This window comes from Triplophysa dalaica, chromosome 5, assembly GCF_015846415.1.
Source record: "Triplophysa dalaica isolate WHDGS20190420 chromosome 5, ASM1584641v1, whole genome shotgun sequence".
In the NCBI taxonomy this organism is placed as follows: domain Eukaryota; kingdom Metazoa; phylum Chordata; class Actinopteri; order Cypriniformes; family Nemacheilidae; genus Triplophysa; species Triplophysa dalaica.
The window spans coordinates 13,549,600-13,576,534 of record NC_079546.1 but is presented as its reverse complement, the minus strand read 5'-3'; the positions used below and the strand labels follow the sequence as shown (position 1 = coordinate 13,576,534).

Below are 26,935 nucleotides of genomic sequence, written 5' to 3'. Positions count from 1 at the left end.
TTCACGCGCTCTCTGTAGCTCCTGATGTCATTCCATTAGTTTAAGAAGCCCACTTTTACATCCTCAATTGCTTGTGCCTTCAAGGTAAACCTAGATCAGAAATAACACACCAACCAGTATGAGAATTTAGGTTCAGAAACTTTCCTTATTAATATGTCAATGTCTGAAATAACACCTGTGCACACAGATTCCCTAGGTTACTTTCGACCACAGATCTTCTTCCTCTGTCAGTCACTAAGTCTGAAACTGAAAATTTTGTCATTGTTTGTCAAACTTGTGTGCTGATATATCTTTCTTCTGGTACCCAAAAGGATATTGTACGAAGAATGTTTAAGCAGCTTGGGTTTATACTAGTGGTGGGCCGTTAACGGCAGTGAGACTCTTATCGCGCGATAAAAAAAATGTCGGCGTTAATCTATTCTCAAAGTTGGGTTGGGAGCTGGGTCTATACTACGCAAGCTATGATGACTTTCACCTTGATATTTTAGCGCGGATGTATACCAGTTTAACTGCACTGTACGGGGCGAGAACGAGATTTTTCAACTCGCGTGATTCGCGTCATTGGCGGAAGCAGAAGCCGCCTCATCATCTCATAACCAGGACTTCATTCGCGCCGCCTCATCTCATAACCAGGGCTTCATTCGCGCGATTCCCGCCGCCTCATCATCTCATAACCAGGGCTTCATTCGCGGAAGCAGAAGCCGCCTCATCATCTCATAACCAGGGCTTCATTCGGGCGATTCGCGCAGCAAGTAGGTCTATTGCCTCTTTGCATTAACATATAAATCACTCGCGCTTGACACGCCATTCGCGTTTGGTCTGAACACAACATAACGTTACTGTGAAATTACCGCATCAAACGTGACGTGCTAACATTGATGCAGCTATGAAGCCGCCGGGTTTGCTTCAGGGAATATTAATTTTTAAGAAGCTTCCCAATAGAAAAATCGACAAGACTAAGGTTGTTTGCACCTTGTGCAATGCGGAATTGGTTTAAAAAAAACACTTTCTCTCAACAGGTAGTGGTCTAGCTTTAGTTGAAACCAGTAACTTTGTATTGAGATCTAATGTATTATGGCTCCTGTATGACATATCGCTTGTTGCTCCCTCACTCTTTGTAAGTCGATTTGGATAAAAGCGTCTGCTAAATGACTAAATGTAAATGTACTGTAGGAGCTCTTCCAGTCTCAAGTACCACCTAAACGCAAAGCATCCCTTAGCTAATGCGAAAGTAAACACAAGTACATCTTATTGAACATAACTTATTTTCATCACCAATTAGTAGAACAGCTTTCTCAAGCAGTTTGAGATGCATTTTGGAAACAGGAGATAAGCCCCTGGTCTAATGCGCCACCTGGCTTGAGAAACCCGTTCTCAAAGACTTACCTTTAGTCATTATTTGGGTAGCACACATATTCTGAATGCCTTCGGCAGAATTCAAATGAGCCATTTTAATCTAGATTAATCTAGATTAATTCCAAAATTAATATAGATTAATCTAGATTAAAAAAATTAATCTATGCCCACCACTAGTTTATACAATGGGAGCACCCAACTGTCAAGCTCCAGACTTGGCTAATACTGACCACAAAAATAGTTCATATGTACGTAAAAGTGTCACATGTAGTATAGTGAACAAATCTTCTTCCTTAAAGGGATAGTTTCCAAAAAACCCATGCTCAGGTTGTTTTAAACCTGTAACCATTTCTTTATTCTGCTAAACACAAAGGAAGATATTAGGAAAAATGTCAGTTTCACTTTTAGGAGGACTGTCCCTTTAAGAGATAAATGAGATGTCCTTTTAAGAGATTGAAATCTGTAATCACTGTGAACTTGAAAGTGTTGATTTATTAAATGGTCATTTTCTACCTTTGCTGCGCTGAAAAATACCGTTTTGAGCTACATGAAGAGAATTAAAGTGGGAATTTTCATTTCAGACTAAAAGTACTCAGGCTTCATAATCTCTTTGCGGAGAGACTAATTCATAAACACCCTACATTCAACTTTAATTAAAGCCGGAAGTGAATGACTAAAGTTATTGGCTTGGGAGAAAAGGAGTGACTCTGAATCACAGAAACGAGTCGTCTGTCGTTCTTATTTTAGTCACAAGTTAGATTTGCATCACTCGATGTAATGCCAGTCTATGTTCCATTTGCGACAATGCACACGGTAGACCATCTGACCAATCAAATTAGAGTGGGCTGACAAAAAAGAGAGGATTAGACAGTTGAATCGCCAAACAAATAATTTGAGAGTCAGTCAAGATGTAAGGTAATAATAACTGCCTATTATTAGAAAATGTAGTGTTTTTTACACCTTGTATATACGCAAACTTTTTGTTGTTGGATACTCCATAAACCAAAGTAGAACCTTCAAAATCACAAAATATTTATATTTAAAAAATATAGATTTTTTATCTATGAAATGTAAAGATTAAAGATGCTAAATATAAATAAAATTGAATTGAATTCTATTGATCACCTGACATAGAACACTTTTATACTATCTTGACAAACCAGAAGAGTCACTTGAAAAAGAGTTCAGTCGTATAATACAGCAGCGCATACACGTTTTGTTAGCCAGGGGCTGATAGATTTGCCTGGTTAAGATGTGGTTCATGAGTTTACTGCTTTGCTGCATGCTCCCTTAAAGGAGAGTTAATGAGGGAGGTTATGTGGCAGAAAGAATATGATCGACAGGCTGCACTATCAGACATCTGACTGAGGGGCTCAGTGAGCTGCGACGGAGGCATACGGCTGTCAGTAAAAGAAGGACAGGAGAGGGCGGCAGCCAAGCAGAAAACTCGGCTTTTCCTGCTGCCACTTCCCCATGAGGGGCTGATTGAATCTAATTGGCAGGGGGACAGAAAGATGACAGAGGCTCCCAAACAAAGAGCGGCCCCTACTGCAGCCCCCACGCAACAGAAACATGCTCGAAAAAATTATCTGTAGTATATGCTCGGAGTCACATTATCCCTCTCGAGCTAAGCCAAAATATGAGAAAATAGCCACCTCTTGTTCAAATAACAGCCTGACTGTGCATAGGGCCATGTCAGCCCAGGGGGATACAAATAAAATTACATGCTGGGCCAATAGATCGTATTCATATAAAGAGAAAGAGTGCAAAGAGGTAGATAGACAGAAAGATATGAGAAGCGATAAGTCTGAACGTCTGGAGAGCACTATTAATGTGGTATTGGAGGCTGTCTGACTTGTATTTTGGAACGCCACTTGGCTCTGCATGTGAAGGACAGCTCAAACACTTTGCTTTGAGAGGCATCCAGCTGATAAGGTTGAAAGAGGGCAGCTTCATCTGTATTCTATGACAAACCCTGCGGCACACTGACAAAGTCACAAAGACCACAGGATGCATTCCCAGCAAGAAGCCTGACATCCAGTGTGGGCTCTTCAAGGATTGAGGATCATGTGTCGAAGGCTGGAACTCGACTTGGCATTAATGTCAAGGATCAAACTTTAATCAATGCTAACTGTGTAAGAGATGGAAGAATAGGCTGGCAGGCAACTGTCTGAGCATGTGTCAATGCAATCTGCAGCTCTGCACTTCCTATCAATAAACCGTTCCAATGGAGCAGGGGACCAATTGGCCAAATCAAATTGTTAAGGCCTCAGGCCCCATTTGCTCTGGCGTTCTCCACCATTGCATGCAAATATTTATCAAAATCACCCAATCTTTATTAGCTCCGCTGGCAATTAATTTGTCCTGGCTGTTTAAGCACTTGCGAGAATGGTGTTGAACTGGTTGGGGAATAACAGATGAGAGGGATAATAAAATGGATACACTACCTAGAGGCATGCTATATGGAAAATGCATCATAGACCATTTATCTTCAGCCTTTAGTGCCTATGCAACACTGGATGCAATAAGATGTAATATACCGAGTGGGGGACTAATGGAAACTAATGCGAAATACAACAATATTTGCTTCTCTTCAGCAGATGAATGATTAACAAGTCCCTTTTTTCTTCCTACTTCAACCAATTTCACACGTTCCATATCCGCATTTGACACCAAGCCCCAAGAGCCGCGAGGTGCAAAACGGTCGCAAACGGTTTCATTTCTTTTTCTTTTAAGTTGGCATATGGAGAAAAGAGCGAGGGCGAGAAAGCAAGGGAAGCCAGGGAAAAATAGGCTAAATAAGCAAGAGGTTCATTAATATCACTGAAGGTGCATTTTACTGACAAAGGGCCTCGAGAGCCCCCTATTTATTTAGGAAATTAATAAAAGTGAGCATTTGCCCGGGTGTAAATGCCACTTTCTGTCCACAGCAGCAGTTCTGAGCACGCCCACTCCCCTCCACTGTTCCTTTGACCTTGGTACTAATTGGGCGCCGGATCCCCGAGAGAACACGGTTCCCCCTAATGGTTTATAAACAATTTTATAAGGGCTCCACTCCTCTGTAACCTTAATTAGTTTATGGTCCTCTGGCTCACAGCCCTAGACCCTGTTCCTGCTGCTAATGGAGGAACCAGTAGGAGGTCTAGTACTGGAGTATTAACCTTACTGAGGGGAACGTTTATGGAGTACTGCACTTGTTTATTTTTCCTCGAACATATACATAATGCATTATATGAAATTTCTGTTTCTAAACGTGCCGAGATCCTGCCGGTGAAACAACAAGAAAAAAACTGTTTTTCATAACAGCATCCACTATCTCAAGAGGCACATTCTGCCATGTACACATTACGTATTTAGCAGGGGCTTTTATCTAAAGCAATTCACAGTACTGTTATAATGTAGCATAGTGGGGTAAAATGAATATTCCAGGTTAAATGCAACTTAATCTCTACAGACATAACCTGTGGTTTTGATTACCATGGAAAACAGCTTCAATTTGGTTTGCATAAACAAAAGGCATGCACAGCAGTCTACTGGGTATCTTAAGTAAAAACTGGCAGAAATTGAGTCACATTTTTTTGTTATAGCTATAACTTCAATTCCCAAAATGTTGGTTAGTTAAACCGAGTGTAATTGTTCTTTCTTTGGACATGTTAAACGTTTGCTTATTCATACATCACATTATTTTAGAGGTCATGAAAGTTGAGAATATGATTTCAGGAAAATTCCTATAATGCATAAAGTTTTTCTGAATTAACTATTTATAGGTATGTGTTTAGGTAAAGTAATTTTTTTTTCATTATGTTTTAATAATTTACATTATTTCTCGGCCTCTATTTGCATTTATTTGTTGGAGAAACATGTCAAAATAACAGAAAAGATGTTCTGTATTTTTTCAGACCTCAAATACAGCAAAGAAAATTGTTGAAATTCAACATACACTGAACTGGAAAGGGCACAATAAATCTTGAAATGCTAATTAAATGAACATTTGGAATGGTCTCTTATTTTTGCCGCCACTGCATGTTAACCGTGTGTTGGTTGCAGAAACCTTTTCAGCCACTTTTGAATGCATTTCAGAGTACCTGTAAACAGGGATCTAAATTTTGGAAAAATCTACAATCTACAAACCTAACATGTCCAAAATTAAGCCACTAGGTCACCCCATCCCATCATGCACTGTAATTTCTTTACTTCTCCGAGTAAGCAATCCTACTGAAAAACAGCATTAGCTTGCTTTATACACGAGCCAAAAAATTCCATCTGGAGTTAACAGATGGCTGATATGAGGCTGTTTCTCCTATTTACATTTGGAGAGTGTGATTTTTTTGAGAGTGTGTGAGTAGCATTACTAAAGAAAGACAGCACCCAGCTGGATGCCCTGTGGGCTTTAAAGAAAGATGAAGAAACAGTGGTGCAAGAGGCCTGGAATCGAGGAGAGTTGATCAGAGAAACTGTGAAGTAAGAGAAAGCAAGCAAGGTAGTGGCTGCGCCAACAGTGAAAGATCGCAGTAGAGCTGTATGCAAAAGCCTATTAATCTGGTCTCCATCAGCCTCTAAGGCATGTGGATATAAACACACCTATCTGGTCTGCTCAAGCGTGGGTTGCGACCTCCCTCATCTGTTATCAGACTTATGCCTCTTATTCGGCTAATCTCCATTGTGCAATGGACCAGAAATATTTCACACACACACCCCTGCTTTCTCTATGAAGGGTTCTTTCTTGTGTAATGCAGGTGTAGTTCAGTAGTTTTGCATTCATTTAGTTAATATTTCGATTTGATGTTAACTACGTTAGTAGTTGCTGTGGGTTTCTTTTTGACATTTATTATATTAATTCCCTAAAGCAATCTGTAAAAATGATGTACTGTACCCAAAAAAGGTTGTAGTTATTGCATTCCTTGGTCTATATGTATAATCTCTTAAAAAATGAGAATTAAAGCCTTTAATTTGAGAGTCATTAAGTTAAACGGTAAGAGGGATAGGACAAAGATCACCAATACAGATATTGTCAAAATATCAAACTAAATTTACTCTCACAAAAGCAAGTGTGTGCTTTATACAGTAATACATGTGCAAATGGTATAATATGTAAAAGTTAATTAATTAATTTGTATAACTATATGAAATTGAACCCTGATCAAAAAATCTGTCCAACAAGTTGTTCCCTGACATATGCCTCAGGTGTCAAAGTACCTCTACATTCAAGTGAGCATCTGGTAACAGTAAGCGGATCTCAGATCAGTACTCAAAGCAGGTGCTGTGTTTGAAGGCACGTACGAGGAGTATAAACGGTCACTGGCAAAGAGACAGCTGGAATTAGAAGCAGTGTTTTCCCACGAGTCCGGCTATCATTTGTCAGACATAGACTTTAACTTCCCTCCCAACAATGGCATCCTACGAATCTAGCAGGTAACAAATATGGCCTAATGCGTTTTCAAATAAAGGCTTTAAGCAGCCGTTACCTTTTACGTACAGTGCACAACACTGTTTATCTTTCAAATATCATTGGCGTAATGGCTTCCAAAACATCACTGCGCCCCCCAGCCCCACAGTCCAAAGGTCATGTGTTGACTATTAACCTCTACACAACACACTCCAACTAAGCATTCACTGTGAGGAGAGTAAATTGCGTTCCTGCTGACAGGAAGTCTCGGATCCATTCAGTCTCAGCCAGACCTCGTCTCTATCCCAACTCCATGACTGACTGGAGTCTAAAGGTCTCCTCCTTGAGCTGCTGCTACCGCATGCATGTTTACACAACAGCTGTCCACGTTCACTTCCTACATGGAGAGATGTTGAGTCTGACATCAAGATGTCCATTTTACCTCACTTAACCATTTCTTAGACGTACATTTTTGTGAGACGATAGTCCAGCTATGTGGTGTAGGTTTTCCAGCAATTCTTTATACCCCACGCTATTTTGCTCATGAAAAACCTGAGTCAATGCCAATGTCGAAATTCTCTCTTCGTGCAGAAGCACTGATACAATATTATTTCAAAAATCTGTTTGTTTAGAAAGTGTAAGCAATTCACTCAATGCTGTACATTTGTATCAATTTTTTTAAGAGATCATGCAGGTTTAAGGCAGCGATTGTCCTTCCATCCTACCTGTGCTCTTTAATGTCAAAGTAAATGTTTGCTCTAGGGTTATGACTTATTAATAGGAAGACCTTAAGCCCCTGGAAAATAACTGCGTTGTTTGTCACTTGCTAGCCGAGCTGGCTGGTTTGTGTACATGTGTGGATCCATTAGGTGCAAATCCATCTGTATTTTCAGCCCCGAAGAGGGGAAATGAAAAATGTGTGTTAAAGTAGGCTGCTCAGTGCACCAGCCATTATCTGTGATGTCCAACCCGGAGGCCAGGACACTACAAAACAGCTTCTGCCTCAGGAGTGTCTGTGTCGTAAATAGTCGCAAATCAACACAGTCATACTGGTGCGGTTCTCTAACCCAAATATAAACCCCATCATTGTTAGCTTAAATCTCTTGCTCCAAGATCTATAATCCGGTACCTCACCTGTTTATCCCAAAACCCTCAAACAACTTGATGTGAAGAGGATTGCAGGTGCATATGTTGCTTATTTTTAATTGGGTTAAAGTCAACTGACATTTCCCCCAAAAATGCATCAGACACATCAATTTCTAAATCATTATTATAGGTTTACTTTTTTTCAATTGGATTAGGCAAGGAAAACACAGATTTTGATGTGCTTGCTATATAACAGAATTTTGAATGGATTGCAGCTTTAACACTAAGCCTGATCTGTATCTGAAGGAATAAACTCAAAAAGTCTCTTGCACAGTTTAACAGCTGTGATGTAAAATCACCCGTTCACCTGTGAATGTGTAACACTGTGCAGCACCCATAATGTTTTTTGTTGAAGTTATGGGTTATGCTACATCTTCTTCTTGAATTGAATGAATAATTACAATTATTTATTTACATTTTTTAAAGCAATTTGGCATGTTATAATTCATCAGATTTTTGGATATTATTATGGTTGACAGGGGTTGCAGGCCATTTGCTTTGTGTCATAAAGGCACTTATTTACTTTGCTAAATAAATAGATTACAAATGTCAATATATTGAATATTCAACTTGAGTTTTTGGTCTTGGAAATCGGAGCTGGCTTCTTTTTATATTTAGACATACTTCACTTGTTTTTTTTTTATTTACCCACCATTATGTTACTTCAAATCTGTGTTATTCAATAATGCTTGGTATGTACTACTGTGAATGAGATATTAAGCAAGATTTTCAGTGAACTTTGATATAGATCAGTCTACAAAGTCTAGAAAGTTAAAATCAAAGGTTGGGAAGATCGGAAGGAATATTGTATATCATATGAACAAATATTTGCATGCTGATTCATTCTATTTAGATCTTGAGAGCCCCTGTTCACTTTACTTCTGTACTGAAAAAACAGCTTGTAAATTTTTATTCTTTTACGATACTGCTCCACTGTATGAAGCACTAAACCCCCCCACGATTCTCGATGAAACGTACGTGATAAAACACTCTTATAATATAAAAATCTCTTATAATGAGGCTTTAAAATTGCTAAATCACTCTATTGTCTGACACCGGAGGGAAATACAATACTTGTAATTAACAACATTTTCTACCCTATGCATCTAAAACCTAAGCACTCTCCTGAGAACCGAACATAATTACGTATGGCTAGGACTATAAAACTCACACTAAAAACTAAACCAAGTGTTAACAACCACTCCGAAACACGCAGAGAGCACAGTGCAGCCGACGCTAACAACTTGTGAGCAAATGTTCAGAGCTATCAGCAGCAATAGTGTGAAGGTGTAAGGAAAACAAAGAGTGGAGAAAAATCATTAGCACCTAAGAGAATATGCTTTGTACACACAAATTACTGCAGTAATTAGAGACAAAATTCCACAAAAGCTTTTGCGGGCCTGGAGTGCATTTCAATCTATTGCCAGATAGGAAGGATATCTTACTGAATACAAATGCTCTTTATCTGCGAGGAGATTTGCGTCCAAACCAAGTCCGTGTTAAAGAGTCCATCGCTATCTTCATTCACTTCAAACATCGCATCTCAAATTAACTACAGACACCTGCATGTCCGAGGGGTTGATATTTACAGTATTTAAAGAACACAGATTTTGTTACATTAAGGTCACATTAAAGTTATCTTGGAAACTTGGCCATGGTTTCATCTATTTTTGCTACTTTTCAAATGCCTTCTAAGTATAGATTTTTTATTACACTTTAAATTTTCAGAACTTGTAAACAAACTTGAAAATAATGGAAGCCTCACAATGTGCAACATAAACATGATTTCCCTATGAAAGTGGCATCATGATTAACAATTCTAAATAGAATTCTGCCTAAAAGTGTACTTGTTTTAAAGTCTACCACAAAACTAAAGGTAAGTCATGATATGTAGAAAATTATATTTTAAAAATAAAAGGGTTTACAGTAACACTTTTGTATAGGGACCAATTCTCACTATTAACTAATTTCTTGCAAGCATGTATAAAGCACATAATGTGCATGACCTTATTCTACATCCCAAATCCTACCCAATACCTAAACCTAACAACTACCATATTAACTACTAAGAAGGAACAAATTTGGAATTTATTTGTGAAAAAGTCGTAGTTAATAGTTTGTTAATAGCGAGGACAGGACCTTAAAATAAAGGGTGACCGACTTTACTTAAAGCCTTTAGTTATAATGCATTGTTAAGAGCTATTCAATGGTATGATGCATTATAATTGTGTTGTAATACATTAAATGTTGTTGTAAAGAATTATAACCAAAATATAAATGAGAAGTGTAACAATCCATTGATAAGTGTTATAATGTACAGTATCTCACAGAAGTGAGTACACCCTTCACATTTTTGTGAATATTTTATTTTATCTTTTCATGTGACAACACTGAAGAAAATAAACTTTGCTACAATAAAAAAGTAGTGAGAGTGCAGCTTGTATAACAAAGTAAATTTGCTGTCCCATTAAAATAACTCCACACACAGCCATTAATGTCTAGATAGCTGTCAAAAAACTGGGCTCAATTAGGCATCTTCACTTCCCGGTGTCATGTGATTCTTTAATGTTACAAGGTCTCAGGTGTGAATCGGGAGGAGATGTGTTGAATTTGGTGTTATCGCTCCCACTCGCTCATACCGGTCACTGGAAGTTCAACATGGGACCTCATGGCAAAGATCCTAAATAATACATCTAAACTACTTTTATAATGCATTAAACATACTGTATATGCTTTAAGCAAAGTCTAGTAATGTTTTAAGAGAGTTCAATTTCAAAAGATGCACAGGGCTAAAGGTGCCCATAGTCAAAGAAACATGGAGAAAAAACTAAAACCCTACTGAAAAAGCCACAAGGGACTCCGTGAGAGTATTGGGAAAATGTGAGGCTAAATAGACAGCAACCACCTACCTTCAACAGTATAGCATGTTCCGTCTCAGCAGCGTAAACAGCACAGGTGTTTTTACGCCCTTAAATCAATTAGAGATACGGCAGGCAAGATAAAGTGAATATGGGGCGGAGGTGAGGGTTGCTGTGCTTTCCCGTGACAATTCAAGAATTGCTAGGCCTTTTTGGATAAGGAGGCTATTTCCTGCCTGTGGTGCGGAGTAAGAATATTCATCATGGATTTTATTCCAGGACAGGCCAGGCGAGAGAAGGCAAGGGGAGGAAACGGGACAGGACACCAACACGCGGGGGACCCTCACCACGACGCATTCGTCTCTTTCCCAGCGGTGTGTTCATCTTGCATACACACACACGCAGTGAATGTAATCAGCCCAGCACGCTGGCAGGTAGGGAATCAATTTACCTGAATCCCGTCCAGGAGCTTGCTCATGCACCAGAAGCTGTCAGCCTCGATGTTCCGCAACACCTCTTCCTGCAAGCTGGAAACATTGAAATTTTCCACCTCTTCCTCTGCAAAGAGTAAAAGACAAAAGAAAATAAGAAGAGATAAAGAATAGAAAGACAAATAGAAAAGGATTCAGGAAAAAAGCCATGTTACCCTATAGGAAAGAAAGAACCATACTGTGCGCTTTTAACAAAGGGTCTAATGACTTTGTTAGGCCAAGCAGAAATAGAACTAGGACCAACATACTGTTTAACATTGAGTTTTGCATTTAAAGCTGGGACTAAATATGTGTATAATACCACATGCATTCATATAATTTTTTTATTGTTATATTGTCAATCTACTGTTGTACAGAATTTCATTTATAGATTTTAATTGTTATACTTACTGCTACTGTGACATCTTAAAATTATGAATAATTGAAGATGAATAATTGAAAATGAATAACTTTACCCTAATGTCCATACAATCCTGTATGACTTTCTTCTGCAGACCACAAAAGAAGATTTCCCAAAGAAAGTTGGTAACCAAACAACACTGACTGAGACATTCCTCAAAATATATTTTTGTGTTTCAAAGAAAAAAGTAATATTGGATGACGTGAGGGTGTATAAATAATGATAGATTTTAACTGAATTTGCTTCAGCGCAGATTCAAATAATATTGTTTTGTTTTCTTCAACATTTTAGATCAGAATATTCTTTTATTTTCTTCAAAATTTTATGTGATTTTTGCAGCAGTATCAAAGACCCACCCTGTAAAAAAAGATTCATTCAAAATGCTTCTTGAAAAGAATAGTTCTACAGCTACTGGGCCATTCACACATGATCATAAAACAACTAGACAATGTAATATTAAGAACACACTGTAGGAACCCTGATATGTGTGCTATAGGATTAATGCCAGATATATAAAAAGTAGGCAAGCAAGAAAGAAACTGCTATTATTCAATGATAATGTCATACAATAAAGTGTATCTAAATGTTTAAGTCGAGAGCCTTCTGTAATATTGTAAAAGACAAATATTAAAGGGCATTTAGAAATGGCATCTTGTTTGTAAACAGCACATGCCTTATTATTTTTTGCTAACAGGTAAAAATGTATTCAGTCACATATAACAAGAAAATATACACATTTTCTTTTTTGCTAACTGGTAAAATGTATTCATTCAAATGCGACAAGAAAATATATACACAATTTCTTTTTTGCTAACAGGTAAAATGTATTCATTCAAATGCAACAAGAAAATATATACACATTTTTTGGAGGTGACATATTATCTATGCAGCCTCGCACATTGTTTGAGCGTTAATATGAGGTCTCATGATTTGCCAAACAACAAACTCCACCGCTAAATGTCAAAATCATTTCCCCTGAGCACACGCCAACTAATCCAACCAGCAGACTCCAGATTTATATAGTAACCGCCGCGAATGACTCAAACCGCAGCTCTGACAGGCCAGGTACAGGGTGAGCAGAGGCAGGAGATCATTGAACTAAAGACACATGCGGTGCTGCTGTCTCCTTGGCAACGTAGATCTAACCTTAAAGCGTATGGCGAGCTCTGGCTGACAGGACCGGTGGGCTGCTGGGAACATTTCAAGCGCTGTAGTTTAGTGAACAGACATCCAGCTTTAGGCCGCCCACTGCATTAGCGTGCCCTTAAACACCGCTGGTCCTCTACACTCTTTAGGTCGCTCAATGCAGTCGGATATCTGACAGATCACAACGGAGAGCAAAGATGGAGTCTAATATCTGCAGTATGGAAAAAAACTGAAAGGGTTTGAGTTTGGGTCTAAATGACCTCCAAATGGCAGACAAGCTCATTGTGCTTTCACATAACGGCCTTCCACTTTGGATTCAAGGTGCTCGCGAGGCTTCCTAAGTGTGCGTGTGTGTGGGCTGTAATAAGGCAGTGTTAATCTCTCTTGTTGTGGGAGCTCTCTCCAAGCGAAGTCCCTTAACAGCACTTCCACTCATCACAAAACAAGGACACACAAAGAGGAGCTGATGAGAAGATGAAAGAGTAAAACAAGTCAACAGCACCTCCTGTGGTCAACTATAAAACTGCCAGCAAAGTATGGGTTTTTTCGACCTTAGTCACCTAGACAGTTGCCCCCAAAAGTACTTGAACACTTTAGATGCAAATATAAATGTAGGCCGTTCACAGCTTTAGATAAAATACAGTATAAAACCAATAGTCATTTGAAAGAAAAATAGCATAAGCATACAAAAAGAAGATATGCTTTTAATTATTATAATTATTATGCAATTAAAAAAGAAATGCAGTACAAATTGAAACTTTTTTGTTGTTTGTTGTCCACTGTTGCTAGATGTTAATATGTTAAAAGCTAATGTGTGAAACTACACCTGATGGTTATTCTGTAAGGATATTTGAATATAATATATTACATTTGAATATAATGAGAACTGCAATTATGCACATACCACAATGACCTTGACATCAGCTGCCTGTAGAAATTTTGATATGAATAAAGCTTTTGCAACATTTGTATTCAGATGGCACTTGGTTTGATTTTAGCTTATTTCTAATACTTATATTTATACATTTGAGCGTGTTTACGTAAAATATAAAGTTGTTTTACCTGCTTTTAAAGGGTTATCCCCAAAAATGAAAAATGTTTCTTCCTTTAGGTTTTTTCAAACCTGAATCAATATCTTTGTTCTGCTGAACATAAAGGAAGATATTTAAAAGAATGTCAGTAGCCACACAGATCTCATCCCCAATTTACTGCCATAGTAGGGAAAATAAATACCATGGGAGTCAATGTACATAAAAAAATCATAAAGTTGGTCTTGTTAGATTCGGGGTGGCATGAAAGATATCAAGCTTTCCCATGTCGGCCATTTTGGGCATGTGTCCTATTGAATAATGCAGTATAATATAAACGCATTAGTGTATCGTTATGATACTTTGTATGGGTCATCAGGACAGTGCCCTGATAGAGCCCATTAAGTTCGAGCCAAAGTCATCTAGCTCCGCCAAGGAAGGTCCCAATCCTGACTGAAAAAGGAGGATGGCGTGGGGCTGGACAAAGACGACCGAGGACTGGAGAGCTGTTGCTGTACTCAGGGGATGAAGAAAGCGATGTACCTCACACACTGGGAGTGGGCTTCATGTTGTCCAAACAGTCGCAGAGGGCAGTGATTGGATGGGAGGCGCTCGGCCCCAGGATCATCACAGCATCCTTCCATACCAAGATGAAGAAGATCAAGATAAACCTCATCCAATGCTAAAAAAATGAGAACGATCAGTTCTATAGCAGACTGCAGAAGATCCTCGAGACCTATCCAGACAAGGACATAACTATCCTCATGCGAGATGTCAATGCTAAGATTGGGTCTGACAGCACCGGATACGAACAAGTCATGGGCACTCACGCCCTAGGAGTAATGAATGAAAATGGAGAGAGATTTGCGGACCTATGTGCACTCAACAACCTGGTCATCGGAGGCAGGATCTTTCCTAACAAGCAGATTCACAAGAGCACATGGGTGTATCTCCAGACAGCACGACAGAGAACCAAATCAACCACATCTGCATTAGTAAGAAAATCCGAAGATCCCTGCAAGATGTTAGAGTGAGAAGAGGAGCAGACGTGGCGTCCGACCATCACTTGGTGGTGGCAAGACTGAAGCTGAAGAGGAACCAAATAAACGCTTCAGGCAGAAGAACGAAGTACAACGTCAGTCTACTGAAAGACCCCACGACAAAAGAACAGTTTAGTTTGGCGCTAAAGAATAGGTTTGAAGCGCTTCAGGAACTATTTGAAGAAGAGGAGGATAGTGCACTCACCAGGTGGCAGAAAGTGAAAGAGACACTAAGAGCATGGTTACTACAATGGAGACTACACAGAAGCCAATAGAGAAGTGAAGAGAAACATCAAGAAGGATAAGAGGGCCTACGTGGAAGGACTGGCAGCTGAAGTGGAGCAGGCAGCGTACAGCGGCAATATGAAACAGCTGTACGACACCACCAAAAGACTCTGCGGAAAGTTCAGCAAGCCAGAAAGACCTGTTAAGGACAAGCAGGGGAACACCATCAAAAGTCTAGACCAGCAGTTGAACAGATGGGCTTAACACTTTGAGGAACTCCTGAACAGACCAACACTACCATACTCCCCAGTCATTGAACCAGTCAATGTGGATCTAAATATCAACTGGGAAAAGCCCACCAGAGAAGAGATCAGGAAGGCCATCACCCTGATGAAGAACGGGAAGGCCGCTGGACCGGGCGACATACCAGCAGAAGCGTTAAAAGCAGACCTGGACGCATCAGTGGAGATCCTGTACCCACTCTTTGAGAGGATCTGGGAGGAAGAAGATGTTCTGGCAGACTGGTAGGAAGGTTACCTGATCAAGGTTCCTAAGAAAGGTGACCTCAGCAACTGTAATAATTACAGGGGCATCACACTCCTATCGGTGCCTGGGAAGGTCTTCAACCGGGTCCTCTTGGAGAGAATGAGGGATACTGTTGATCAACAGTTACGAGAGGAGCAGGCTGGCTTTCGGCAGAACAGATCCTGCACAGACCAGATTTCACACTCCGCATCATAGTTGAGCAGTCCCTGGAATGGAATTCGCCGTTGTATATCAACTTCGTCGACTATGAGAAGGCGTTCGACAGCGTGGATCGGGAGACCCTCTGGTAGCTCCTTCGGCACTACGGCATCCCAGCCAAGATGGTCAACCTGATCAAGAACTCCTATTATGGCATCTCCTGTAGAGTTATCCACGGAGGGCAGCTCACAGACAACTTCCAGGTGCGAACTGGTGTCCGACAAGGGTGCTTGCTGTCGCCTTTCCTCTTCCTCCTCGCCATCGACTGGATCATGAAGACGTCAACCAGGGATCGTAGGAACGGAATCCAGTGGACATTGTGGAGCCAGCACAATGCTGGTTTACTAAATGTCTCAGGCCACATGTCAAAATCATAGAAATTTGGTGGCAGGTCAAACGTTATAGGGAGCTTTATGGTGTTTTAAGTGCTTTTACCAATCGTTTTCTAGGCAAGCCGATAACCCCTTGTGGTCAAAATGCTTGTAAAATCTGAAAATATTACCATATTGGTATGTTAATTACATATTTACATGAACTGGCTCATGAGCCATTTGACATTAATATTGCCATACTTCCTGTCTGCCATTTTAAATTATATTGAAAATCTACTTCATGGAACCCCTTCTACTGCGTTTGTCCGACATTTTGTATGTAGCATTTAGACACACTCCCCATAAAAGCTTATGGACTTGGTCTTGATTCGTCAAACCATTTTCGTAAGCAACAAACAAATTTGATGGGGAGCACGCCAAAATGGATTTGATGCTGGATCTTCACTAGACGTTCGCATATCGAAACAAAACTCTGTATGTGTCATCATTGGCACATCTTGTTCACTTTTGTTGTGTTCCAAGTGATTCTACTTATGTTTTTACATCTGCTTTTCAAAAACTCCTCAGAAATGTCCACATACAGGTGCTGGTTTTGCCCTCCTTGTGCAAGGTGTCAATGGTCGTCTTTTGGACAACTGTCAAGTCAGCAGTCTTCCCCATGATTGTGTAGCCTACACAACAAGACTGAGAGACCATTTAAAGGCATTTGCAGGTGTTTTGAGTTAATAAGCTGATTCGAGTTTGGCACCAGGTGTCTTCAATATTGAACCTTTTCACAATATTCAAATTTTCTGAGATACTGAATTTGGGGTTTTCATTAGTTGTCAGTTATAATCATCAAAATTAAAAGAAATAAACATTTGAAATAAATCAGTCTGTGTGGAATGAATGTATATATTATACAAGTTTCACTTTTTGAAGGGAATTAGTGAAATAAATCAACTTTTTAATGATATAATAATTATATGACCAGCACCTGTATATGGCTTTATGTGCCTTGTAGGGCTAGCAGGTATATTTTACATTATAATATGTGAAGCATTGACACAATATAAATAATAACGGCTATTAATTTCATGGTTATCATAAATATCGGTATGTGGAAACACCCATATTTTAAATCACGGATTATCCCCCACTGACTTGTGAGTAAAAAAAGTATGGAAAGCTGAAATCGACTGAACATTGAAGTATTACTCATGTAAAAATAATAAGGTTTTCACAAATGCATGCATGCGTATTAACAAAAACAGGTGCTTTAATCCGTGATCACGGATCCACCCGGTGAGGTCACCATAGCACCATCTGTTTGAACACATTCAACAGAAAAAAGCAGATGTCTTTAGAGATCTGTTCGTGGTTCACTGTAAACACACACTTGAGCAGACTACAAACCTGCAGCCTTTCTCTAGAATTCTCCCAGAGGTCTCAACTAATCTAAAGACCTCAAAAGTCATTTAAGATTCTTGGACAGAAAACCTCCAAAACATATTAAAGACTGTTTGAAGGTTCCCAAGCGGTCATGAACATTTACAGCCATTCAATATTAGTATTTTTTTTTAGTTTGCAAGCACTGACAACATGAATACCTGTCTGCTACATTAGCACTCTAACTAAGAATAGTCTCTAAGGAAGGGCAAGGGATTCTGCACCCTTCTGGTTTCATTAGCCACAGTGTTGACAACATTTCAGGATGTCATTTTCTTACAGCTCTTGAGATTAACAGCTCAGGTGTTTGGTCAGGAAAAATCTTATGTACAAAACTTAAGCGGCCGTAAGGAAAGATTCTATCCAGCAGGATAAAGTTATTTCCCCCCGTCCAGTTGTTCAACTTTTGCCAAAAAGATCACAAATAAATAATTTTAATCAAGAATATAAACAAAGCTAAAAAATAATAACACAAATCATTCTATCTGGAATTATAAGCACTTGGGCTGCCCTTCACTTCCTGTTAATTTGTTGCTTCTTCCCGTGTAAAGAAGCAAAGGCTAGACCCCCTGGCATCAAAGAACAGCCAGCTGCAAGAAGCTGGAATGAATATTGACATGTGACTCTGCACAAGCATGTGGCATCATATGGCCCCCAGTTTGCAGGTCAAATCGACTTAAGGTTAAAGAATGTTACAAGCACACACAAGCCACTCGGAGATTAAGCAAGATAGCCCACAGAAGCATTTCCACCTACAGGAAGTCACTGCTACAGTTCTCTCTGATGGGTTATGCATTTTGACCCGTAGGGTGTTCTAATCCTATAACCCCAGTACCGCCCACTACCACCCTCTGTGTTGGCTAATGAGTGTCGAAAGGAATGTTTAATTGAAGGCAAGGTTAATTAACACGGGAGTCAACTCTGCAAACATGCCATTCCAACTGGGCAAAATAATGAGCACAGGGTTGGTAATTATGTGCAAAACTAGTAGCAGTGAAAGACAAGGTGTAGATCCAAGCTGTGATTTATGGAGATCATCAACAAGTCGTAATGATCAAAATGTCAGCAGTAGGGGAGGAACAATGGCAATCAGAGCAGATGAAGTTTCGCAAGTGGTTACTGGAGGCAGTTGGTTGAAGGTCCGAAACAGCTTCATTATACCACATTCCGAAAAAAACATTAGAATATTACATTTTGAGAAAAGAAGTATGAAAGGTAAAAAACATGAAATCAGATTTGTACATAATAACATCAAATTGGATTTGTAGAAATCCCTGTTAAGCTACATTCACATGTGGTCTGAAATTCTTTTCAACTAACATTTCTAGAAATCCGTTTCAGTCTGACTACACTAATCGGATTTTGCACAGCTTTTTCGCACGTCGAATTTTCACAAAGAGTAAAACAAACATGTCAGACCTCCATGATGGTTTTTCTGAATACCTACCAACACAATGTCATTGCCATAGATACCAATATAAACAGCTGTGATTCACAGTGTAGACAGTTAATAAATTGGATGAGACTTAAGACATGAAATCATAAATTCTGGAATGACAGCATGAACACCTATACCCTGTTAATGCACCTTGCGGTTTTGTCAGGTATCCAGTGAAAAAACTGTACTGTAATTCTGATTTGTTTTGAGCAATTTGGCATGAGTCATTTGCCAACTTAAAACTCTAAGGACTGTGCTTATTCAAATACCAAAGTTTGAGCAACAGTAATAGTGAGTGACGCTTGCCTTTGCAAAAAACACTAATTAACCTTTTGTCTTCATTAGGAGCAAATTTCTTTTCATTAGAGAAACCAGATGTTTCAGTTGATTAAATATGAGTTAAGAAAAAATGCAATAGAGAGCTACTATCCCTTAATGCAACCTTAAAATTGAAACAGTAAAATGCTGCTCATATACATTTCAAGTGTTCAAAAGAAAATGACTTGACTTAAAAACAAATCAATACCAAGTGGTTTGATGTAATGTCTGCATGTAATAGAATTACACGGAAAAGCTTTCGCTATTTTCTGGCTAGGTAAGGTCCATGATTTCGAGTCTATTTAATATTATTCTGCACAACTGCAGCAGTCTTGTGGGTGTCTCAAAACTATTTAGAGGGGGAGTAAATGACAAGGAACAATTGAAATCATTCAAACTTTTTGTACACATTTTAGGGTCCAGTTGTGTGTGTTATAACAGAATATGCAGAGTCCAATACAACCAAACACATACAACCGATTGGGTATAGTAAGCGTAGAAGAGCTTCAGCATCGGGCGAAAAAGAAGTGAACATCCCTGAGAGTGAAATATGATGTCAGATTAGCCCATTAAACAATTAATTTGCTTTTATTAGACGCGTAAGAGGTATCATTACATGTACCGTAATGAAACACTCATGAGCCATTAAGACTACGACCAGACAGCAATAGTGCACTTTCAGTTCTTCTAAATTGATTCCGAATAATAAATAAAATGGATAACAAATAGAATTATTTAGTAACATAGCAACTACATTTACACGGATGACTGCGTGGCGTTCCCATAAAACACGACGAACGCTAAGAAATGGATTTTGTTAATTGTTATAAACTGCACCAAGTCGAGCATGACACGTTTCAGTGATGTAAATGAACCGAAAGTGATTTCTCAGAATGAGGATCTGCACCGAAATTCAATTTATAGCTTTTTATAGCCAAGTAATTAAACTAGATCCAAAAATATTAAATAACTGTGATTAGTCAGAGAAAACAAATGACTTTATGACAGGGCAATTTTTCCAGATCATTCTTAGCATTTTACATTTGGAGCCGAGCAAATTGCTGATCAGAAAACTAGACATAGCCTAGTTTGTGGTGAAAACTGAAGAAATCTAACTGTGTATCAAAGTTTTTTTTAGTTTTTTATAATGCTGGATCCTGTGCTGTTGTTGAATGTGTAAATTCAAGGTCAATTTTTTTGTGCTTGGAAACCTTTGCGATATGCAATGAACCACCAATTCATCTACAAGACCATGTGTTAATGTAATTTTATTCTCAAACTTGTTAACATGTTCAAGATTACCTATCAAAACCTTCGAAAGTGAAACGTTAAACAGGTTAAAGTTAAAAAAAAATTGTGACTACACTGCTGGAATGTTTCTGTCAACAAGACAAAAAAGTTGCAGTGGGAACTGGAGAAAAAGAGAAAAAACACCTGCCAAGACATCTCAGGCATCCCAAGGCAGTCACTTAACAACGTGTTAGAACAAATGAGTAAAGTTAATCAGACCTGCATTGAAATCAGCACCGGGAACAGTTCTTCAAAGGGAAAAATCCGGATAAACCGATTCTCATTAGGGCCTCAATTGTGGGTCACACACCACTAACCGTTCAATTCAGCCGTGGAGCCCTGTGGCACTTAGTCGATGATCGGTCCACAATGCCCTTCCCGGAGATGGGCAGAAAGCAGGTTATAGGGTGAGTGAACCTAATAATGCACATGCCGTAACAGACGTAGGCTATTGGGAACCTATGAACTATGCGATCCAGGATGCCTACAGGGTGAATAAATGCACAGTATCCAGAAGGAACACTCGGGCAGATGTGTGTTTATCCTCTACTGAGCAGCGTAATGTAGAGTGGTTAATGCTGTATCTGGCAGGGTCCCTCCTGCTCTGCGAGATTCTCTGTCTTTCTGCACCTGCCAAGTTTGCAACATTTGTGTAATTTGTGTAATTTGTGTAATTTCATCATGCCACCCATTCATGGTTAAGCATTCAGTCAAATGTGTTTACATTAGCGTACATGACAGCGGTGCTCATTGTCTTTAGGGTGTCATAGATGATGCTGTCTCTGTCTTGGCTTACAAGACCACCACTGGTTCGAAACCCCCTATCTTCAATCGCTAATAAAGACTTATGTACCCGCCAGATCCCTACGCTAAGCAAATGGACAACGTCTTGTAGTGCCATCCCAAAAAGGGAGAGAAAAAGAAAATCACGTACCTTCTCTGGATCTGTCCAACATTTATGGAACGATCGGCCGGCTGCTACAAGATCCATCTTTAAGAATCTGTGGCCATCTTTAAGAATCATCGCTTGAAAACACAACTCTACCATCAACACCTGATCGATAAATACTGACTTCTATCTATTTTCGAATCTTTATATCCTAAAAAAAATCCTTAGCTTTGTATACTGTGGTAGGCTATGTGAAACCAGTTTTACTGCACTTATGCTATGTTTTTCCAATTGCTTCCATTGTTTATCTCAGCTGTAAGTCACTTTAGATAAAACCATAGATGTTGTCTAATGCTATGGCTAGGTGGTGTTTAGCAGTGACGAAATTATCAAATGTACAAACACACTCTATTTGTATAAACCTAGTCCTTTGACTAGACAGATTGCAGTGGAATGGAACGGTTTGCAGCCTTCTGTAAGCATTCTGCATATGTGACTCCATCACACATGTAGTGTATGTGAACATCATTTCTGCTGATTATACTACATTTAAAATTAAATTTTTATGCATTTGCCAGATGCTTTTATCCAAAGCGACTTACATCGCATTTTTCTATGCATTTTGTTCTTAGTACGTGCAATCCCCTGGGATCGAACCCAAGACATTGGTGTTGTAGAGCATGCTCTAACCACTGAGATACAGGAAAGCTAGAGGTTTGCAGTTTACTAAAGGTTTGCAGTTTACTGTCATGTATAGTAGAGTAAGATTTCTGTCCAACTGATTTGTACAACACTGGTTTTGCTGAAGTAAAAAGACCTGCATTATCAAAATGTAGATTGACTAAATCCAACATGTTAACACATAATCAAGCTGTAATTCTGTACCCATATACCAAAAGACAGATGTGAAGCGTCTTTGGATGTTATGTGCAAGCTCACAAACATGACACAACATGGGTACATCTTTAATTACCCATTGTGTCAAGTATACTTGTAGTGTGATTAAAGGGCTCGCATATATAAATATCTACAGTTGTGTTCAAAATAGTGGTGGGCATAGATTAATATTTTTTAATCTAGATTAATCTAGATTAATTTTGGAATTAATCTAGATTAATCTAGATTAAAATGGCCCATTTGAATTCTGCCGAAGGCATTCAGAATATGTGTGCTACCCAAATAATGACTAAAAGTAAGTCTTTGAGAACGGGTTTCTCAAGCCAGGTGGCGCATTAGACCAGGGCTCATCTCCTGTTTCCAAAATGCATCACAAACTGCTTGAGAAAGCTGTTCTACTATGATAATTTGTGATGAAAATTAAATTATGTTCAATAAGATGTACTTGTGTCACTTCCGCATTAGCTAAGGGATGATTTGCGTTTAGGTGGTACTTGAGACTGGAAGAGCTCCTATAGTACATTTACATTTAGTCATTTAGCAGACGCTTTTATCCAAAGCAACTTACAAAGAGTGAGGGAGCAACAAGCGATATGTCATACAGGAGCCATAATACATTAGATCTCAATACAAAGTTACTGGTTTCAACTAAAGCTAGACCACTACCTGTTGAGAGAAAGTTTTTTTTTTTAAACCAACTGTATGTAAAGCAATTCCGTACAGTAAACCAATTCCGCATTGCACAAGGTGCAAACAACCTCAGTCTTGTAGAGGTTTCTATTGGGAAGCTTCTTAAAAATTAATATTCCCTGAAGCAAACCCGGCGGCTTCATAGATGCATCCATGTTAGCACGTCACGTTTGATGCGGTAATTTCACAGTAACGTTATGTTGTGTTCAGAACAAACACTAATGGCGCGTCAAGCGCGAGTGATTTACATGTTAAGTCAATGCAAAGACGCGATAGACCAACTTGCTGCGCGAATCGCGCGAATGAAGCCCTGGTTATGAGATGATGAGGCGGCGGGAATCGCGCGAATGAAGTCCTGGTTATGAGATGATGAGGCGGCGGGAATCGCGCGAATGAAGTCCTGGTTATGAGATGACAAGGTGGCGCGAATCACGCGAATTCCGCGAGTTGAAAAATCTCGTTCTCGCCCCCTACAGTGCAAGTAAGCTAGGTATACATCCGCGCTAAAATATCAAGATGAAAGTCATCATAGCTTGCGTAGTATAGACCCAGCTCCCAACCCAACATTGAGAATAGATTTTTTTTATCGCGCGATAAGAGTCTCACGTTAACGCAGCGCGTTAACGCCGTTAACGGCCCACCACTAGTTCAAAATTATTCAACACCCCAATGCTGTAAATGGTTTTAGGGAATTTAGTGTAGATTTGTAATTGTATTCAGAATTAAATCCTACAAGGACTTCTTAAAGAACCATATGCAACTAAAATGACATCAATTAGTTTTATAATACAGTAGTAAATGTTTCTTTTGTGAATTCTTCATTGACATAATTATTCAACCCCTTAAAGGTACAATGTGTAGGATTTTGAAGGATTTATTCACCTAAATGTAATATATAATACAAAACTATGTTGTGAGTGGTGAAGAAATACCTTACAAAATGAAACGAAATGTTTATATTACCTTACAATGAGCCATTTTATGTATATACACCGCGGGCACACCCTTACATGTAATTTATTAATGTGCACAGCCATGTTTCTATAGTAGCACTACACGGACAAACTGAGCGCGTTTCGTAAAACGAAGGATGCGCGAGAATATGTTCTTCTTCTTCGGCTGTTTTTTGGGGCAGCTTCAAAGCGACTACATAGAAGGATTAGCAGAAGAAGAGGAAGAACAATAACAGCATTTACTTGTCGTGTTTTTTTGTAGAAATATAAACGGTTCTTTGTTGCAGTAAGAAGCAAAATTTGCGCTAATGGCGGACCACACATACTCCGCACAAGAGCCGTTAGAGCGTCAATCTGTTCGTTCAAAAAAGAGAAAATACGACGCAGCAAGGCGAAGTCGAGACAAAAAACGTCAGAAAACCCGAATAAACATCGGCATGGCTTTTCCCAAATGGAGGGCACTGAAGCAGGAAAAGGGTTTGCTAAGCGACGCCGAAGTTGCAAGCTTTCTGCTGGACCGGTAAGTTTGTCTAATTTCCGCTATATAAGTGAAGTGTTTGTTTGATAGCTTTAGCTAATAGATGAGCATGAGCATCAAGTGAGTTTTTCTTGTTTTTAGCACTTTGTTATTGTACTATAATTCCTTTTTGCATGGCCGTGTGCAAATCAAGTTAGAAATCATTTTTACAATCATAATTTGCATACATCGGGTGTAAACTATATTATAATACTGCTTAGCTTCTGTGCATACAAATGTGTAATTTAATAATTGATAGGATAAAATCCAAACTTCCACGTTGCATAGTTTATCAGTAATACAGTGTCAACGAAGATTTGAGAAGATACAATTGATCAATTGGGGTGATGCCTTACTTTAGCATTAGCAAGCGGTTTAAATAGGCTGTATGTTACGAACCAAGTTACCGTGCCAAAAAATGCTATGCAAAATAAGCGAATACATCACTGACACAATGTTATACAAGTAACAATCATTTTCACTATAACGATTAGAGTAAATAATGAATTAAGTCAATTTAATTAATTTGTTTTTCTTTGTAAATAAACCTCGTCACTTGATTTGCAAAGGTTACTCTCTGCTGTCTCAGACGACGACATCTCTGTCCTGTGTCCGTAACTTCAGTGTGTTGTTCGCCTGTGAGATGTAGATTGCAATTATCAACACCACCGATAGTGGCCGCTATCATTTATTGAACCCTTTTGTCCTGTGACGGCAACCGTAGCTACTCTAATAGAAGGGAGAGGATGGTGGCGGAGCTTTAGGTTGCAATTTCAAACTACGCCAATAGTGGTCTCTGTTACTTACACAGTTCACCTTTAAAGACTACCACTCTGAAGAACAGAGGTTCAATGAAGTGTTTTCAATCAGGTATTGAAAACACCTGTGGATATCAGGGAGCAGCAATAAAGCCTAATAAGCACCAATTAGGCAGCTTTAAAATGACTGTGATACTCAGCTCCTTCTAGACATTTACTGGTGAGGTTACAAACATGGTGAGGTCAAGAGAATGGTCCAGGAAGACAAGAGAACAGGTGATTACTCTTCACAGGAAGGGCAATGGCTATAAGAAGATTGCAAAGATGTTAAACATACCAAGAGACACCATAGGAAGCATCATTCGCAAATTCAAGGCAAAAGGCACTGTTGAAACGCTACCTGGTCGTGGCAGAAAGAAGATGCTGACTTCGACTGCTGTGCGCTACCTGAAGCGTAGAGTGGAGAAAAGTCCCCGTGTGACTGCTGAGGAACTGAGAAAAGATTTGTCAGATGTGGGTACTGAAGTTTCTGCTCAGACAATACGGCGCACCCTGCGTAATGAAGGCCTCCATGCCAGAACTCCCAGGAGCACCCCCTTGCTGTCCCCAAAGAATAAGAAGAGTCGACTGCAGTAAGCCAAAAGTCATGTGGACAAACCACAGAAGTTTTGGGATAGAGTTCTGTGGACTGATGAAACAAAATTAGAACTGTTTGGGCCCATGGATCAACGCTATGTTTGGAGGAGGAAGAACAAGGCCTATGAAGAAAAGAACACCTTGCCTACTGTGAAGCATGGCGGGGGGTCAATCATGCTTTGGGGCTGTTTTGCTTCTGCAGGTACTGGGAAGCTTCAGCGTGTGCAAGGTACCATGAATTCTCTTCAGTACCAGGAGATATTGGATGACAATGTGATGCAGTCCGTCACAAACATGAGGCTTGGAAGACGTTGGACCTTTCAACAGGACAATGATCCCAAGCATACCTCCAAGTCCACTAGAGCATGGTTGCAGATTAAAGGCTGGAACATTTTGAAGTGGCCATCGCAGTCACCAGACTTAAATCCGATTGAGAACCTCTGGTGGGACTTAAAGAAAGCAGTTGCAGTGCGCAAGCCTAAGAATGTGACTGAACTGGAGGCTTTTGCCCATGATGAATGGGCGAAGATACCCGTAGATCGCTGCAAGACACTTGTGTCAAGCTATGCTATACGTTTAAAAGCTGTTATAACTGTAAAAGGATGTTGTATATATAGAGGGATGACTAATGCAGCTTGAGAATGAAGCTTGAGAAGATCAAAATATTTTTTATGTATCTGTTTTCATTTCAATAATGAGTTGCATGACATAAGGCTGAGTAAACAGTGAACACATTTTCATATTTGGAAGAATTTGGCTTATAGCTAGACCTAACAAAAACCCAAAGTGGATTAATCATATTTTATTTATAACGGCTCCTGTTAATGTAATTTTTGTAAAACAACCTTCGGCTCAGAAATAACGGCAACCGTCTAGTCAGAACTAAGCGGCGTCTATGTAGTAGAAAAACTCTTAATCCCCTCTTTCACCACGTATTCTGGTGTCCGTAGTAACACTTCATCCAATCAT

The 26,935-nt window shown here is 39.3% G+C and overlaps 1 protein-coding gene across 2 annotated transcripts in view; it reads right to left on the bottom strand.

Moving 5' to 3' along the window:
* tbc1d22a (TBC1 domain family, member 22a) overlaps positions 1–26,935 on the bottom strand; it is a 126,832-nt gene that overhangs the window by 49,492 nt on the left and 50,405 nt on the right. For both annotated transcript variants that reach the window (XM_056747996.1, XM_056747995.1), the window contains exon 9: positions 11,198–11,304. In XM_056747996.1, the coding sequence (XP_056603974.1) occupies positions 11,198–11,304 (107 nt within the window). The remainder of the gene's footprint in view (positions 1–11,197; positions 11,305–26,935) is intronic.